At 41.7% G+C, this 19,083-nt stretch overlaps 1 protein-coding gene across 2 annotated transcripts in view; it reads right to left on the bottom strand.

Annotated features, from left to right (window-relative positions):
* Selenoi (selenoprotein I) overlaps nt 1-19,083 on the bottom strand; it is a 32,926-nt gene that overhangs the window by 3,020 nt on the left and 10,823 nt on the right. For both annotated transcript variants that reach the window (XM_021162473.2, XM_021162472.1), the window contains exons 2-9: nt 18,132-18,200; nt 17,192-17,300; nt 12,988-13,062; nt 9,508-9,770; nt 8,041-8,149; nt 2,981-3,029; nt 1,442-1,622; nt 367-552 (exon numbers count right to left, since the gene is read on the bottom strand). In XM_021162473.2, the coding sequence (XP_021018132.1) occupies nt 367-552; nt 1,442-1,622; nt 2,981-3,029; nt 8,041-8,149; nt 9,508-9,770; nt 12,988-13,062; nt 17,192-17,300; nt 18,132-18,200 (1,041 nt within the window). The remainder of the gene's footprint in view (nt 1-366; nt 553-1,441; nt 1,623-2,980; nt 3,030-8,040; nt 8,150-9,507; nt 9,771-12,987; nt 13,063-17,191; nt 17,301-18,131; nt 18,201-19,083) is intronic.

Below are 19,083 nucleotides of genomic sequence, written 5' to 3'. Positions count from 1 at the left end.
TTGTTTTCCCCAAATTAACTTTAAGCTATAAAAATGTCCTAGGATCAAAGAAGCAGAGAAACAGAAACTAATGGGATTTTCTGGACCCACAAAAAAAAAAAAAAAAAAAAGTGTTTTTCTAAAAAAAAAAAAAAAAAAAAAAGCAGCAGAAAAGCACTTCTACAATGATTTCGGGTTCGAATGAACTCCCTGTGATCATTCAGTTAAACCATCCGCAGCTGCTGTAACGTAAGCACAGTGACCTGCAACTCCGGCACGCCCTCCATGTTTCCAGAGCTGCACTAAGCAACCCTCCTGCAGCTCCCCACCATGGCCTGCAGCCTTCTGTATTCCCCAGAGCAGCTCGCTCTGCTCTCCATCACTTACCACTTGTATGCCATAGTGGATGTGAGCCAGAGTGAAGGCAGCCGTGAGTATGTAAAGGAGAGTGCTCTCAAGGCGGGAGGTGGCTGCACCTACGATCACCGCTGCCACAACCAAGAGGAGAGGAAGCAGTAACCAGTTCAAAGTCGGGCACCGTGTGCTGCTCATTTGGCAAACAATTAGTTGACACTTGGGAGAAGCAAGAAGAGGGGAAGAAAAGGGGGGGTATTAATTAGCAAAGCACGTTTAAAGCTAGCCACCTCCTTAAAAGAGTTTTCAAGAATGTATCAATTTTCAATAGCTTTCAACTGCTCAGGGGCCTAACTGGCCCCTGGCCCCATCCTTACAGCACAGCTCTTGGGACCAGACCAGAAGAGACTAAGACAGTGCAGTAAGGATGTTTGCTGGTTAGTCTCCACTCTCAACCCGACCACACTTAGAATCATCTTGGACACACACTCTGGCATGTGTGGGGAGGAGCTTCCACAAGGTTAAAAGACCCACTCTGTATGAGGGGTGCACTACCATGCGCTGGAGTCCTGGACTGAGTAAGAGAGAGAAGTGAGCCAAGTAGTCCCCTTGCTGCTTCCTCTCCGGAGATGCCATGTGACCAACCATGTGACCTGCTGTGGTCAACTGTCTCCTTTCTTAAAGCAGAAGCCAAAAATGAACTCTTCCTTAAGCTGCTTCTGTAGGTACTTTGCCAGGAGATAGAAAAGTACTAATACAGAAGCTATAGGAGCCGTTTCTTCGCAGCACAAATAAAAAACAGCTCAGATAAAAAGGAGCCTCTTCCAATTTTAAAATTCTATGCTATGTGAAGAACAATTTCAAACAGCCTTCTAAGCTGTTTTGCCTCAACATAACCAAGTTTTTTTCATGGGAGTGAGGAAGAAACACAACCTCCAATCTTCAACCTCCAACCAGCAACAAACACCTTTCAAAGTCGCTTGGATTCTGTTTTGTTTTGCTATCTTGGTTTTCTGAGAGAGGGTCTCATGTAGCCTAAGCTAGCCCTGGATTATAGGGGAAGCTATCATATCTGGCTTATATAATTTTTTTAAAAAGAAAGTCTTACTGTGATATTGGCAAAAGCTGTTCCAACCATGAAGTAGAATATTCTAGGGTGTATTTCTAAAATATCTGAAGGTGACCAGAGGATCCACACTGTACACAAAGTGAAGAGCAAACACGGAGAGAAGAAGGGGACCATGGCTTCATAGACGGACTTGTGCTTCAGAGTGTTGCTTTTATAGCTTCTGAAAAGTCAATACAGAACATTACACATAAGACACTGTGGAGAGCCGGGTGTGGTGGCGCACGCCTTTAATCCCAGCACTTGGGAGGCAGAGGCAGGCGGATTTCTGAGTTCGAGGCCAGCCTGGTCTACAGAGTGAGCTCCAGGACAGCCAGGGCTACACAGAGAAACCTTGTCTCGAAAAACCAAAAAAAAAAAAAAAAAAAAAAAGACACTGTGGAGAACTTTTGGGGTCACTTCTAGAAACTTGGCAGGAATTTGCCATTGGGCCAGGACACATTAGTACGCTCAGGTGGGAATCTGACTTTGGGCTAGGACAGGGAAGTAGGCTCAGATATCTTGGTCATCCTGATAAGCCCTGAGAAACAGTGACCACAGGGCTTTGTTTATTGCCTTGTTTGTTCCTTAATCTAGAATTGACTATATTACTTGAAAGTACTTAAAATGGTATAAAAGCAGACTGGGAAAAAATAAACCTGCGTCAGCCTTAGAACTGACTGGGGTCGTGCTACAGTGTTGTCTAGTCGCCTTTTTCTTTTTCATCCTTGCTCTCTCCCTGAAGAACCTGTTGACCGACTAAGCTGGCTTGGTCTACATATGCCTAACACTTATCATCTCCAGACTAGTTCGGCATGCATTCTTACTGTATATTTACAGTCCTATCTACTGCACAGAGAGCCAGTATCATTAACTCCACTTTAAAGGAAGGTTAAGTTAGAATGCAATGCTCTAAATTTATAATTGCTACCAGGGCCAGGATTAAAACTGAAGTTCAGAACCTGATCAATCCTGAGTTCACACGACTGAGACGTCAAAGAACAAAATATATTTTGACAAAACAAAGCAAGTGAGGGTAGCCAGCAAAGATGGGGTGTGCAAAAGTCAGAACTGGAACTCCACCTCTACCCTAGTGCAGAGACCATTCCCATAAAGGCAGGACCATCCGTCTACACAGCCTCTTATGTGAGACGGTAGGTCATCATAAAGTTTGGGGCTAACCTACACAGAAGGGTTATGATCTCATAAACTAAACCCTTCATTAAAAGAATCTGAGCAAATCAGTGTTAACATGAAAGTACCTATTGATTCACTCAAAGAAGGGACAAACTTGAAGACTGCTAACCTTAACAAAGGAACTAACCATTTTATAGTATAATTAAATTGACATTAGCCAACAGAGGTAACCTCAATTATATCAATTATCGTTCTAGGTCTGAAATATAAGTTTTTAAACCACTTCAAAATGTCCATATTGCAAAAAGTAAACAGTTCTTTAAATTCTGCTAACTATACAACTGCTAAGGATTTTCTTTTCTTTCCTTTGTTTCTCTACAACTCAAAAAATAAAAAAATACTTACCTAAAAAAGTTTAATAAACTCATTGGAAGAGTCACACATAATGCACACCCTAAAAGGAAGAATATTTGAATTGTTATGAATTATTCAAGAGTACCTATTTTAAGTTAGCACATCCATGCAAAATGCCCAGGTGTTTTAGAGCCAGTGGCCTTTAGATTCAGGCTTATCTCTATAGTAAAACTACTTTTGAAAATAGCATTTGTAAGGGAAGAGCGAACCAAGGCTGGGTGAATCTGCACAGACCAGAACCTGCTTGGAGTTGATCTTGGTTCATCATCAACCAGTCAAAAAGCCATAACCTTGGGCAACCCAACCTCTCTGTGCTTCATTTTCCTCATTTTTGCAGCAGAGCAATAGTAAAATAGTAGTACCAACTGCATGGATCATGACGGGAAGAGGCTGCAACAGCACCCGGCTGAGTAACTGGGGATCTACGTGAACTCCAAAGCAGGAAGGGCAGACCACTCAGGATCTGTTGCTTCCTGTTTGTTTTTAATCTTCCTAGACTCTCCAGTTTCTCTCCTCCCCTCCCTATCCATGCCACGTTTATTTTCCCACAGACCTATAGTGACGCGTGGCCATTCTAAGGAACCCTACCTCTGTTGCTGGGGCACTGTGGCCCAACTTACCCTGTCACACTCCATCATTTGCTACGTTCTAGTGCTTTCAGTTCTTAACATTCATCCGCTCATCCTGTCCCCAGAAACTATACTCTTGAAACCCACCAAGATTCCCACTGGTAAGTTCTGTGTCACTTCTGACCTTGAAGGTGACTTGGTTCACTCCTGAGTGACTGTGCCTCCTCCTGTGTATCACTAGTAGGACATTCCAGTCTGTCTGCAAATCAATTCATATTCATAACCTGCTCATCGGCCCCTGTACTAGAATTCTAGGGTGCTCTACTACCCTCAGCTAGGGATCTTCCTCTAAGGCCAACCACAGCTTCTGGAAGGTGAGCAGCTACATCCCCCTCAACAAATCAGCAGCTCCAGGCTGCAGAGCCCAGCTCAATGGGAATGGGTGGGATGACTTCCCTAGTGTCTTTATCTTCTTGTTTTGCAGTCCTGGGGGAGGGAACACCCGGCACACACGAGCAAGTGCCCCTCCACCTGACCCCCCACTCTGGCCCTCCAGTATGCTTTACAGCCCCAGGGGTGTAAGTCCTCGTCTTCTCTTTCAGTCTCTAAGCCTTGCAGGTTTTGGTATCCTACATAGACTTGTGATCTTATAAGGAGTCAGAGTTAGAAAACATCCTTGTGAAATAATTCCAAATAATAAATGAATGGATGAATAAACAAAAACCTACTTCTAAAATGTTGGCTAAAAACACACTAAAAGATGGCCTTGCCAGTATCTTATGTCAAAAGAAATGTGTTAAGCATGAGTGTACACAGAACTCCTAAACTCCTGGCTGAGGCAGAGGAGAATATGAGTTTTTTGTCCAGCCTGCACTACACAGAAAGTTCCAGATCAGGCTGGGCTAAAAAGTAAACTGCCTCAAAAAATAAATACATAAATAATTTTACATTAATCATTCTACTTCCAAACCCAATTAAAATCAAGTTTTCTAAATGAGCCTATGTGAGAGGGCAGGGAGGAAAGGAGGGTCGGTTGTACTTCTCAGAGCTCTTAGAGCCCAGTCAGTCCACACTGACTGGTAAGCTGGGCTCACTGCAGAGCCGATGCTAAGCTATTTCACTCAGATACCTGTAGCTCCAAGTCCCTGGAATAAGGCGAGACCGATTTGCTATCAGTCACAGTGAGACATTCTCTGGGTGGGAGAGACTAAGCACAGGAAGCATGCAGACACTGTGTTCTCTTAAGTCACCAAAGGATAAGACTGTGTTCATTTCTTCTCCAAGTGGGAGGCAGCCTATGTTCTGGAAAGAACACTTAACTGTTTAAAGGCTTAGCTATATAACTCTGTCACGGATACAGCAGTGATGGAACCCATATAAGCAGACCTGCTTTTCACAGTGCTATAACTTAAGGCCAGACTTTAAAGTACAGAGAGTAAAATAGCTACTGAAAAAAAAAAAAAAATCAAAGAACTTATTTTTTTTTAAAGCATTAACTGAAATGAAATACAACCTAAGTATAATGTGGCTACAAAACAAACAAACCCAAAAAACCTTATTTCTCACATTTCTAACTGATCATATAGGGACATGTGAAGTAAGAAAAGTCACCAAGATGTAGGACTGGAGCGATGGCTCGGTTCTTGGGAGCACTGAACACGCGTTCAGTTCCCAGCACACCCATATGGTGGCTAATAACCCTCTTTAACTCCAGTTCCAGGGGACCTGACATCATCTTTTGGCCTTTGTGGTATATAGATATATGTGCAAGCAAAATATTCACATGCATAGAATTTAAAGACACTAAATAAGCCATCAACATGGGGCTGAGAGATGACTCAAGTTAAGAGAAAACTATCTACCCTTGCAGGAAACCCAGGCTCAGTTCCCAGCACGCACATGGTGGCTCACAACTATCTGTAACTCTGGATCCAGGGATCCAGTGACCTCTTTTGTCCTTCATGGTACACAGACATACGTAAACAAAACACCAATAAAAACAAACAAACAAACAAATAACAAAAAGTTCCACCAAGTTAAAAAGTATCTAGAAGTTTAAAAGACAAGTGAGACAACTAGTCAAAGCAGAGGATTAATGCACCAAACACACAAGGCCTCTAAGAATAAAGGAGGTGAGCAATAATTCTATTGGGGAAAACGGGTTGGAGTATGTAAGCCACACAGAAAAACAAACACAACGGCTGCTAAGCCTGGGTGAGTTCATTCATGAGCAAGGCAGACTGAAACTTTACAAGTCTATCATTTCTTACCCATCAGGTAACTAATGTGACAATAAACTATGATGGTAAGACTATAAGCATTTTTATAATCGCTCACAGGCATGCAAAATCAACAACAGTATGGAAGTGTTCAACACAACAACACCGCAAGCATAATCTGTCCTTCACTAACTACTCAATTTCTAGGAATCTCTTCCATGTGAGCTGAGAAAAAATATAAAAAGACACACAGAGAGACTACACTACAACACCGTGTGCAACAGCGAAAGCACGGAGACAATCCAAACACTGGCTGAACCACTATGGCACATCCACACAGTGAAGTATTGGGAAGCTGGAAGAAGAGACATGGAAAACCCTTATATACTATTGTGGATACTCCATCAAATGTGTGTGTGTGTGTGTGTGTGTGTGTGTGTGTGGGGAACCCTTATATACTATCATGGACACACCATTAAATGTGTGTGTGTGTGGGGGGGGAACCCTTATATACTATCATGGACACACCATTAAATGTGTGTGTTGGGGGGGGCAACTACAAAGAAAATGAGAAAATGAAGCATGTGTTTACTTACAATCAGGAAATAATGAAAATCTAGGCCATAAATTATAAGCTAAGAATAGGGTTGGAGAGATGGCTTAGTGAATAAAGATACTTTACCATCAGCCAAGCTCAGAGCCCCATCCTCTGATCCCACATGAAGAGTTGTCCACTGACCTAAACACACGCACGCATGGACACACGCACAAATAAATAATAAGCAAAAAATGGCTGAGGGAAAAGAATCAGAATAAAAACTATACTTCTTTGAATATACTGCTTTATAAATTTCCCTTTGTAATCATGAATACTTTGTATAACTAGGAAGAAAAAAAATTAAAAGAAAAGCCAATGCTTGTATGTTGAAATAAAATATAAATGTATATCTCTGAAAATTATCTCACAACACACAGCAGCACCTTTATTATCAGATTCCATTTGGAACCATCATTTTGAATTATGTGTTATTTTTATCACGAGACTAACTTTAGTCCCCTATCTGTCTGCCAAATGAAGGGTTAAACAAAGACCATTAAGGTCTACCATTAAGGAGGACAGCTGACCAGTACAGGAAAGCCCCAGTAGTCTGCAAAGGAAAAAGCAAACGATTCCAGGTTAATCTTTTAGGGGTCCCAGAACAAGTACTAAAGATCTAAGTAGAATAAAAGGCCTATTTGCAGGCTGTTGATCTGTTGCTTCATCTAAACAGAGTCCTCACTACTCCTGCTGGTGCACCTTGTTAACGGGTGGACGAGGCAGGGCTTAGGAACGGATGGCTACTGTAGGTGCTGCAGACCCTCCTATAGTTCTGGGCCACACACTTAGGAATCACTCTGTTTTAGCCACCAAATGTTTATTTGTATGGAGTAGTTTTGTTTTATGTTGTTGATTTTTTAAACCTTGGAAATTTTACCTTTCTTCTCCTACCATTAGTGAATCTCTCAACCAGGCAGCTTGTCCTATGGAGTTTACAGAAGAAATATTCAAACATCTACTGTATGGGATTTTTTAAAAAATGTAAACCATGTGCTTTAATGGATATTTAAGCTAGTCATAAGGACAATACATCTTTAATCCCAGCACTTGGGAGTTGGGGGCAGGAGGATCAGGAATTCAAGGCCAGCCTTGATTACATAAAATCCTGCCTCAAAAAAAGGGGAAAAATAACCCAGGCTGAGGTAATGGTGGGAAGAGGCTCTGCAACAGGAGGCTAACACAAGGCTTCTGAGAGAGCAACAGACAGGGCATAAAGATGGTTACCACAACCAAAAATCTTCAGCGTTCAGTGATATAAGAAGGAGGGAATCCCAGCGGAAGAGAGGCTTATTCTTTTAGCCAGACAGGTCATAACGTCTCCGTATTTCATCTATCATATTCTTTCAAATCAACAATTTTCAACTTGAAGTAGGTATGAGATGTCCACTAAATGTAGATTCTCCAACACAGGCTAGACTGAACCGGATAACACCCTAACAACACTTGTGTGGTGATCTATTCTGGTATTCCTTCTTCTCTGATTAGAAAAGGCTTGGTGTGCAACAACAAAAGCCCCCTTGGTTTTTTGCTCACATTCTGGTAGACACTGTAAGGGTCGTAGGGTGCTTGCTAGAGAACAAGGAAGAGTGTTAGCACTCGCTACAGTCAGACACTGGCTTTAGAACAAAGTGATGTTACAACAGGCTTCCACGTGGGGCTTCTTACCAATAATCATTGCAGTGAATAGGTCTCTATATAAGAAATTAAACAGGAAAGGTTCATACCAGGCCTCAACTCCCACAACCGCAGTCACTATGTAGACAAAAGAAATAGTCTGGAAGGGAAACAGACAGAACATAGGCATCAACAGCTGAAATCCAGGGAGCCAGCGATGTTCTATGATCACTAAGTCTCATCAAAGTGATTACTAAAAATGAGCTGAAATTTGCTATATGGCAAATCTTCCTGCCTGTAAGAGACTTTCCCCTCCAATACTGCCATCAAATAGCTACAACAAGGCATTGAAGGTAACTAGTTAGCATATGGAACCTTTCAACAGCAGTCAACAAACTGGTTAAGTCATAGGATGACTGGATTTGCTCACCTAACCAACCTCCATTAGCACACACACTCCAGCCTCTGAGTCCTTCATTGGAGTCTCATGGCAAATGGAGAAATGACCACACCAGAGGCTGAGACCCAAGGGCTGGGAGGGTAACTCAGAGCTGGACAAAGAGACAGCTCTCTCTACTCACGGAGGCTGGCGAGGGGGACAAAAGCCAACAGTTCATCAGATGTGCTCACCTTCCTCCAAATAAATCATGTTGAATAGCACTAAGTTACTGAATTTTAATGTAATAATGGCATTGTAATTATGATACTCTTAAAGCTCTTATCACTTAAAGATACATGACAAAGCACTTAATCACATTTCCAGTAAAAGGCTTAAGAAAACAGACAACATATATGAAGCTAGAGGCCATGTGCTGAGAACCGGTAATGCTAAGTGCTAAATACAGTGAGGGTTTCTTGTCATGTTTAGTTTCGTGTAGTTTGGAGTCAATGATGCTGGGGAAAGAGCCTCTGGCCCTGCACATGCCAGGCAGGTGCTCCAGTACTGCGTGACGTCCCCATCCCAGTCCTCCTTCCAGGAAAAGAAAACTTTTAAGCACACACCAATTCTCCTTTTTTAATTTTTATTTAAAAAAATTTCTTTTTAATGTTTGTGGTTCTTGTTTGTTTGGTTTGGTTTGGTTTTTTGAGACAGGGTTTCTCTGTGTAAGCCTGGCTGTCCTAGAACTCACTCTATAGATCAGTGTGGCCTGAAACTCAAGAGATCTGCTTGCTTCTGCCTCCTGGCCTCCAGAGTGCTGCTGGGACGTACGGCCTGTGCCACCACAACCCAGCTGTAATGTGTTTTTGTTTGCATGTGTATCTGTGCACCACTCAAGTGCCTGGTGCCCAGGGAGGCCAGAAAAAGGCATCAGGTCCCCTAGAACTGAAGCTCTAGACAGTTGTAAGCTGCCAGGTGGCTGCTCAGAACTGAAGCTGGCAACTCTGAAAACAAGAGAGCCGTGTTCTTGACTACTGAGCTGCCTCTCCAGCCCCACACATCAGCTCTAAGTTAAAAATGCCCAACAGCAGACTCCAAAACCTGTGGACAATCAATGTAAGGCACTTGTATATACTTACCACTTGGCTAATGTCATATCCCCATGGCAGGAAAAGAACGCCTGTGTTATACTTCTCCCAGTGAGACAGGATAAAAGAAAACAAAACTACCCATAGCAGGAGATAAAGAACAAAAACACTGACGCCAGTCGGTCCTCGTCCAAAGATGGAGTACACAGTCACAACAAAGTAAACACACGACCAACTGTCCAGGCCATGGTCAAACAGCTCCCCTAACGGGGTGCTGGAATTGGTTCTCCGTGCTTGCTTTCCATCCACTCCATCTGCAACAAAGCACACACCAGAGGAAGAGTCAACATCTGACAGCATGGACAAAGACAACCTCAGGAAACTGGCAGAAAGAGCAAAATGGGTAATAGGAATGTCCTGTCGATACCAGCAAGGACTCTATGATATTCTAATTCAAACACTTCAGAAATAAAATATATAATGTCTTTTTAAAAATATTTATTTTACATTGATTGACTGATTGAGAGAGACAGAGAGAAAGAGACAGAGAGAGAGAGAGAGAGAGAGAGAGAGAGAGAGAGAGAGAGAGAGAGAGTGTCTGCCATATATGTGCAGAAGACCATGAAGGCCAGAAGAGGGCATTGAATTCCTAGGAGCTGGGATGACAAGCAGCTGTGAGCCACCTGCTATGGGTGTTGGAAGATCAACAGCATTCTGAGCCACTGAGCCTTATCTCCTCCAGCCCTGCAGTTTCTTAAAGTCGGATCTAAAACTCCATGACATACTACACTGATGGTCTCATTTTAGATCTCAGAAAGAAGCATCCTAGCTGACCCCAAATTCCTCCAAGTTGGGCACCAACTCTCAAGCTCTCAGAGACGCTCATTACAATCATCCAAGCAAACAGGCAGAAAGAAAGAAAGAAAAAGAAATAGTACGAGAATCTTATAATTAACTGAATTTGTGCCCTTGCAGTGTTTACAAGTGAGAAAGGGACATTATAAGACAATCATTAAAAGCATGGTGGTATCACAAACTATGAAAGAGTCTAAAAAGCCAGGGTTCCCTTCAGATAATGTGGACTGGCCTTTAGAACAAGATGAAACGTGAGTGGGAACTTAAGGACTGAGTTGGATTTCAGCAGGTAAGAGATACAGGAGTGTGCCATTTCAAGGAGAGATGAGCCAGCAGCAATGTTCACTGAGACAGAGAACCACAGCGCATATCAGACAGAAGCCTCGAGATGTCAAAGAGCCGAGTCAAGCTCAGAAAATGTAAGCTCCAGGTTCATTACAGCCAGGATGTGAAGGCAATGTCAAAAGGCTGAAGGAGGGGCTGGAAAGACGGCTTAGCACTCAGCTGCTCCTGCAGAGAACGCAGGTTCAGTTTCCAGCATCCACATGGCAGTTCACGACACCTTTGTCTGGCCCCCGGGACACTTGACATGCACACATTGCACATATATACATGCAGGTAAAACACTCATACATTTAAAAAGTAAAACACCACACTTGGCTCTCTGTTAGCAACAAAAAAACTCTAAAAGAGATTCAAGCTACCTCAAAAGTTTAGTGACTGGAGGGAGCTACTAAAAGATTATGAATAGATAAGAGAAAAGGCACGCTTTTGGAAGGTTTGCTACAGCCATGTGAATGGCAGGCTGGAGACAGGGGCCCCAGTCAGTCAGCCTAGACAGAGGATAACAGGAATGAAATGCTGGTGGCAAGTAAAACACTGACAAAGAAGGACCAGAAGTTGGTGTGGTAGTACAGCCTTCCATGCAGGAGACAGAGGCAGGAAGAGCCCAGGCTGCTGGCCACACTGAGCCACAAGTGAAACTCAGAAAAAACAAAAACAAAAACAAAAAAACCCAAACACGTAAAAATGAGAGAATATGTAAGAAAGCAAGACCAAAGAAGCCAACTGCCCAAGATTCCAGCCTGGGTGAAATGAAGCAGAGTGTCCTTATAAAGAGGAAGTCAACTGATCAGCAGACGTGGTGGGAAGACAGGGCTCAGAGGTTTTCCTGATCCTATGTAGCTGAAATATTTCCAAAAACAAAACAACAAAACAAAAACAAAAACAACAACAAACACCTTACTCCTATTCACTGGCATACCAATTTTCTGTTTTCTGTGCAACTCTTATACGGTTAAACCATCAAATCCACAAAATACACATTAATTAGTTTTTGCTCACTTTTTTTTCAGTGACTTCATTCCAGCTCCCTAGGCTGGATCTGAGTATATTTCAGAATGTAATTTTTCCCTTAGGATGGTGACTTATAGGATATTCCATTATTATGAAAGACATGCTCAATCCTACAGAAATTACTATAGTGCCAAGTAAGGTAATATTTTGTAATACTAGCATATTCACCCTTGAATATTATAAACTCCTCCTTGTTGTTTCACGAAGAGCTCTGCAACAAACTGCTTATGCACTAGTAAACCATTGGTTCTGTGAGAACAAGTCATTTTTATATGAAAATGCTGAAACAGCTTGAAAGTCAGGTCTGCTATTTTACATGCATTTGAAAAGCAAATGCTAAGCTGCTACTGTGTACCAGGCCAAGTTCTAGAAACTTGTGCAGGAGTGAGCAGTAATACTCTCAGGGACTTCAGGTTAGCCCAGCAGAGAGGGAGGAGGAAGGAGACAGGACGAGGCCCACAGATGTTCCTGCTGTACGGCATTCCTGCAGGCAGAACGAGCAGCGCTAGCCTCATGTAGACGGCCCTGACCTCTTTCCCGGGTGTGAGCAGCCCCTCCTTGTCTGTTCCTCACTGCAATCTATCACGGCCTTCTCAGCACCCAACAGTCATTTTCTATGCTAGGAGTCCTTGTCCAACTTAAAACAAAAATAATGTCTTACTCCAAGAGCTGGGAAATCCTGCAGTAAGGGCTAACCAATAGATGCTTTAGGCTTTGTGGGGCATGTCCTTCGTGAGGCTCTGTTCCCCTTCTCAACTGGATTCAGACTGCAGGAAGGCAGCCATAGACAGCACATAGAGAAAGGAGCAGGCCATGCTTCAGGAAGGCTGTGCTTCTGGAGAGTCAGCTGTCTTTATGCCGCCCATGCCGACGGAGGCCCTATGCACACCCATGCTATCTGGACACAGTAAGTTAAAAAGGAAAAGAAAGGAGGCCCGAAGTGGAGGAGAGGACATGGAAGGGGGTCCAAAAAAGTTGGAGAGTGTGTGCAGGGGAGGGGGGGGTTTACAATCTAGCCATATTATATATCTGTATGAAATTACTAAAGAATTCTTAACATTTTCTTAAATAATAACAAACACACACACCAAAAAACATTAACGAAAAACTTACTTCCAACAATAGACAGTTCCCTGGATTCAGTTACAAGCAGTGTCAGCACTTTTCAGATTCAGAAATTTAAATCTATCAATTGGAACCCGACATTAATAGACTCTAGTTAAAAATGAATTAAGCATAGGAGAAAATGTTAATTTAGCGAGTGTTTAGTTTTGCTGATATGCCAGTCACTGATGAAGTGAGTGTTTGCCAGTTTCTTACCTAGAGTGTAGGCAACAAAGTTGAGGATGCCCACGACAATCCAAACCCAATCAGGTACATGCTTATGACCAGGTGCTGCAAAGGAAAGTGACCAAGACTTTACTACAGTCTAATACAATAGCCTTACCGCCCTACCTGCTACCGGCAAGAAGTGTCGCTGCCTTTTAATGAAAGGGTGAGTTATTTGATGATGTATTCTGACTGCAGAACTAAAATATTACAATTTAGTAGTAAAATCAAAGTAACTCTAGGAGTTTATATGTAATAAATTTCTCTGTGTGAAAAAAACAAAACCAAAGTAACTCCCTGGCAATTCATTACCAGTAAATATCTGTGGTGGTCTGAATATGCTTGGCCCACGGAAAGTGGCACTATTATCAGGTGTGGCCTTGTTAGAGGAAGCTAGCACCATGGAGGTGGGGCTTTGAGGTCTCACACATGTCCTCAAGTCTGGCCAGTGAGATCCAGACTCTCACCTGGCTGCCTGCGGAAGACAGTCTCCTCCAGCACCAAGTCTGCCTGCATGATTGCCATGCTTCTCACCATGGTGATAATGACTCAATCTCTGAAACTGTAAGCCAGTCCCAACTAAATGTTTGCCTTTATAAGAGTTGCCCTGGCATGGTGTCCCTTCACAGCAGTAAAACCCTAACACAGTATCCATATTGTATTTTTATTATTATAGTGCAAGACTTGAGTGTTCATCTTCACTTCAAAATTATCTAAAAGGTTGGGTGTGCCGGTACACCCCTTTCTTCCCAACACTCCAGAAGCAGGGACAGGTGGTTCTCTCTAAGTTCAAGGCCAGCTTGGCCTATTTATCAAGTTCCAGGACAGCCAAAGCTAGAAAGATTCTGTCTCAAAACAAAACAAAAATTTACTTATAGAATCAAAATAAAAAATAATATATGAGGGATTTAAAAACCGAATTCACAGATGTGGTGGTACACACCTATGATCTGCTGGGAGACTGATGAAGAAGATGGTGAGTTAGAGGATAGACTACAGAGTTCCAGGCCAGCCTGGGCTACATAGCAAGAGCTCATCTTAAATCTTAAGAGTAATCAGAGAGGGATGGGCTTCCCCCCCCCCTTTTAAGTTCAGAATCAAAAAGTAAACTTTGGGCCTTGATCAGGAAAAAAACAAAAGAGTAACCAGAGAAAATATATTCTTAGTTACAAAATAATTAATATATAATAAAAATTTGATGTATATGTTATAAATATGCAATTTATATATAATATTACTCAGCTGTGAAAATGAATGAAGTTTAAAAATTTGTAGCCAATGAATAGATTTAGAATGTGTGATATTTAAGCGAGGTCACACATTCTCAAGAAGGAAAAAAAAAAAAAAAAGAAATGTTCTCTCTCCTATATACAATCTAACCAGTAATATGTGTATACATGTAAACAAATGTTCATGTGAGTACAATATTCATAAAGGGAAAAGAAAGGCTAAATAGTGGGCAATGAGGCATGAGTTCTGAAAAAGGCTGTAAATCTAATTGTTTTTCTAGCTCTGTCATGGGTTGTTCTGGCTTGGGTGGCAAATGGGTACATAAATATAGTTGACACTGAAAGTGCAAAACTGAATGCAATGCTCCACAGCTTCTGCTCTAAACTCCTATTCTCTGAGTTGTATAGACTTTGGGTCTGTTTCATTTAGATGTGTGATTTTTTTATTTATTTTGAAGTTGCTTTTAAAGCTCATATAATTAAAAATAAAAATATGTGTTTGGGGTATTCTTAGCATTAAAGTACAAAATGCAAAAACACATTTGCAAACTTGGGCATATAGGTGTAGAGAAAATAGGTATGCAAACCAAAGATTTACTGACAAATCATAAAGAAATTTATTTTACAATAAATTTAGTATACAGAGGGTTCTAGCTTTTATTAAAGACTAACGTAACCCTGGACAAATGTCCGTGGTGGGCTCAGGAGCAGCACCCACATGGCAGCTCTCATTTCAGGAGATCCAACAGCCTCACACAGACATACATGCAGGCAAAATATCAATGCATATAAAATAAAAAATAAGTGATACTAAAGACTAAAGTAAATTTGCATACTAATGAGATGGATATGCTTGTTTATTTTATGTAAAAAAATTGAAGATGGTCAAGCATTTGATATTATAGAGGGTATAGAGCATCTTCAACATTCTTCACAGTTGATTTCATTTTTAATTTTGTAAGTGTCAATGCTGAGAACATTATTTCACATAAATGTGGAAACCCAGAATACCAGAAATCTGTTAGGCCCATTTCAGAAATTGTTGGAATTCTTCCCTAATCCCAAAGCAAAATTCCTTTTTTTTTTTTTTTTCAAATAAGACTCAAGCCAGCAATTCAAACAGCAACTTTTAAAGATTTATTTTGTTTAGGTGTGTATGTGTGCATGCGTGCATGTCTGGATATATGCACATTAAGACCAGAGGGGTCTGATTTCCCTGGAGCTAGGCATACAGATCACTGAGACTGCCTAACTTGGGTGCTGAAACCAAACCCAAGTCTTCAGCAGGAACTACATACTCTTAGCCACTGAGCCGTCTCTCCAGCTTTTTGACTTTGCAGTTTTTTACTTCTTATTTTCTTGATGAAGGGTCTGGGGTAGCCTTGGACTCGGTATACTGCAAAAACTGACTGTAGACTTCTGACCGTTCTGCTTTCACCTTGTGAGAGCTGGGGTTACAGTCATACACCACCACACCCACTTTATGCTGTGCTGTGCTGGGGACCGAACTAGGGCTTTGTACATGCTAGGCATGCCAGGCATGCCGCTATCAACAGCTATATCCCCAGTTCCTAACAGCTTTTAAGAAAAGAAGGGTCTCATTGTGTACTTCTGGCTGGTCTTGAGTTTCAGAGGTCCACCTGCCTCTGCCTCCCAAGGATTAGGATTAAAAGCTCATACCACCATGTCCAGTCCTAAACATCAATTTTAAATAAAAAATGCTAACACAATACAATCCAAAGACATTCTAATTTAATACTTATGTGATGCGGATACATAAGAAAATGTTACATCTCTGCCTTTCATTTATAAAGCCATTACATTTAAGAGCAGAACATTTCATACATTCAGTAAAATGATTACATTTCATACCATGAAGCAGTCTGGACGCAGAGCTGAGTGTCCGGGTTCGGCAAGGCTGCAGTGAACTCATGGTACAGCGCCCGTGAGTGCAGCTGCAGCAGCTCAGAGTCCTTCACTACTTGTCTGGCTTTGAATTTGTTTTTAGGGGTTGAGTGCTCACAAACATTTTACTGCTGACAAACTTTCTGTGACTCCCCTACATTCAGGAATGGGACCCCATATGGGCTCCCAACTCAGTTTTAATAAGCCATCTTCTAGACAGATATCAAAAATATTTTAGGAAAGGCCAGGTGTATGTAGGACGTAGCACTCAGGCCTGTAGTTCCAGCTACTCAGACGGATTCTACATTTGTGGCCAACCTGGGCAACTTAGTAAAACCTCACCTCAAAATGTAAAGAGTGGGCTGTTTCTAGCTGAGTGGTACAGTGCATGTCTAACATGTAAAGTCCTGAGTTTAATCACTACACTCACTATAAAACAAACAAGCAAGCAGGGCCCAAGTAAGAACCATTTGCAAGGAAACCAAGAGTCATCTAGAAATGAACAGAAGGAAGAACCTGCACTCCCTTTAGAATAGAGGCAGCTTTTCTTTCCTATGACTGACAATGGGAGAGGCTCATTCCTGGCATATATAGGCAGGGTGGGCCCTACTCAGTACTAATTTTTAGATAGTTTCAAATCCTAAATGTCTATCTACATGTAAACATTCTTTTTGTATGCTTGTGAACTGCTATATGCTAAGGCTGGCCCTGAAATCTTAACTCTCCTGCCTCCAACACACAGAGTGCTGGGATCACAGGCATGCATCACCATACCTGGCTTCTAGTTACTCATTATTTGCCAAAGCCTCATAGCTTTTTAGAAAGCATATCTGAATTTAATAGGTTAAGTTGCTACTGTATTTCTATAACTTAATGGAAACATACGTAACATTATAAAAACACAACTTAGTTTTATATACAATTCCAACATCATATATAACATTTTAACATCCAAAACTTTCAGAATCATAAACATATTAGAGTCAGAAACTAGCTAAGCACACCTTACTTTTGCTACTCAAAACATTTTAAATTATGTATTAAGATAATAAGACTCTTACCTGAAGCATAGAAGTCAGGGTCGAAGTATGTCAGGAGTAGGAAATTGAACACAAGCAGCATAAAGCCAGAAAAGGTTATAAGATTGGGAGCCAGCCAAGTAGGAAACACCTGTTTTTTTTTCCAAAATAGTTGTAAATTAAAGAACGCTCTGTTTAATAAACATCACAGTATACAAGTTTAGGTCATAAGAAGCTATCAGTTTGAAAGATCATATGCAGGAATTATGTGTATTAAAATGCAAACACTGACTCTAGTTGTTAGGTGCCTTTAAATGATTCTTTAATACACAAACCTTTGTAATGAGAGCATGCAGTTAATTTTGGAAGGTTTCAAAAAAACCTTTTATAACAATGACCCATTACAGTGTATATATTTAAGATTTCAAAAGGCAGATACACCAAAAAAAAAAGAGAGTTGACCTGGGCGGATTGAGAAGGCTGGCACCTCTAATATAGCTTATGAAAGCATTGTTGGCCTGCAAGCACAAGCCTGCAATCTCAGTTACTCAGGACAATGAGGCAGGAGGATCCAAGTCCAAAGCAACTCAGTGAGCCTGTTTTAAAAAGTAAAAAAAGGCTGGAGAGTCGGCTCAATGGTTAAGAGCACTTGTTCTTCCAAAGGACCAAGTCTAACTCCCAACACTGCATAGTGTGGGGCTCATGACCATCTCTAACTCCAGTTCTAGTGCATCTGATACCCTCTGCTGACCTCCAAGGGCATTACGCACAGACATGGTACAGACATGGATGCAGGCTCAACAGTAAAAAGAAGGCTGAGGATACAGTTGTGTGTGGATCAGCTGGCAGCATGCATGACGCCCCAGGTCCAACAATTAGAACAGCAAAAAAGTAAACCAAGCAGCAGCTCTAAGGCTCGGGAAGATGGGGTAAAATACTAAACACTTGTTTAAACAAAAATGTATGCTATTAACAATCTTACCTTCACTATAGTGTTCCAAAATGGATGCATGATATACAGAGAGAGTGGGTTGGTATCCAAAGCGCTGTACTGTTAAGAAAAAAAAATCCAGAATTAACCATTAATTTCTAACAAATATAATGGTATTTCTTAATGAAAACAATTGTAAAATAACCCTGGAGAGCACATCTATTTCTATGCTACGCACTTCTGGGTAACAAGACTAGAGTAGCAATGTAATGGGGCAAGACTGCTGAGCAATCAGCCATTACTTTATGGCAGGAGGAAAGAGCAACAGAGCAAATAGTCAGATCACACCAAAGCATGGACTTAATCCGAAGACGGCTGTTTCAGTCATACACTCCAGAGTGCAAACTGCCAAGATCATCACGGGCTCACCCTCTCAATCGACTATGTTACAGCACTGGGGTACAGCTGCTGTACCCCAGTTGTTATAGTTATTTTACAGGAGCGGCAATATTCATACTGCCCGTTGTAGAAGAAGAGAACAGGGCAAACAGACAGAAATGGAGTAAAGCCAAGCCTGGAAATGCTGCCTGCCACACAAGAACAAAGAGTCACCAGACACTGAGGCACAGGGACATCCCCCTAGCATTTCTTAGAGACAGTGCAGCCCTGCCAGGACGCCATAAAATTTGACTTAACATAAAAATTAGTGGTGGTTCATGAACTACACTTACTGCTGTTACCACTTCAGATGTAAGCAAACTAACATCATTTCCAAGATCCTTTTTTTTTTCCCTTTGGTTTTTCAAGACAGGGTTTTTCTGTGTCATCACCCTGGCTGTCCTGGAACTCACTCACACATTCTCATTCATTCATTCATTCTCTCTCTCTCTCTCTCTCTCTCTCTCTCTCTCTCTCTCTCTCTCTCTCTCTTCCTCATTCTCTCTCTCTCTCTCCCCATCTGCCTCTGCCTCTGCCTCTGCCTCCTGAGAGCTGGGATTAAGGG

Source organism: Mus caroli, chromosome 5 (assembly GCF_900094665.2).
Source record: "Mus caroli chromosome 5, CAROLI_EIJ_v1.1, whole genome shotgun sequence".
Taxonomy (NCBI): Eukaryota; Metazoa; Chordata; class Mammalia; order Rodentia; family Muridae; genus Mus; species Mus caroli.
The sequence above is the reverse complement of the archived record's forward strand: the minus strand, read 5'-3'. Positions and strand labels throughout refer to the sequence as shown.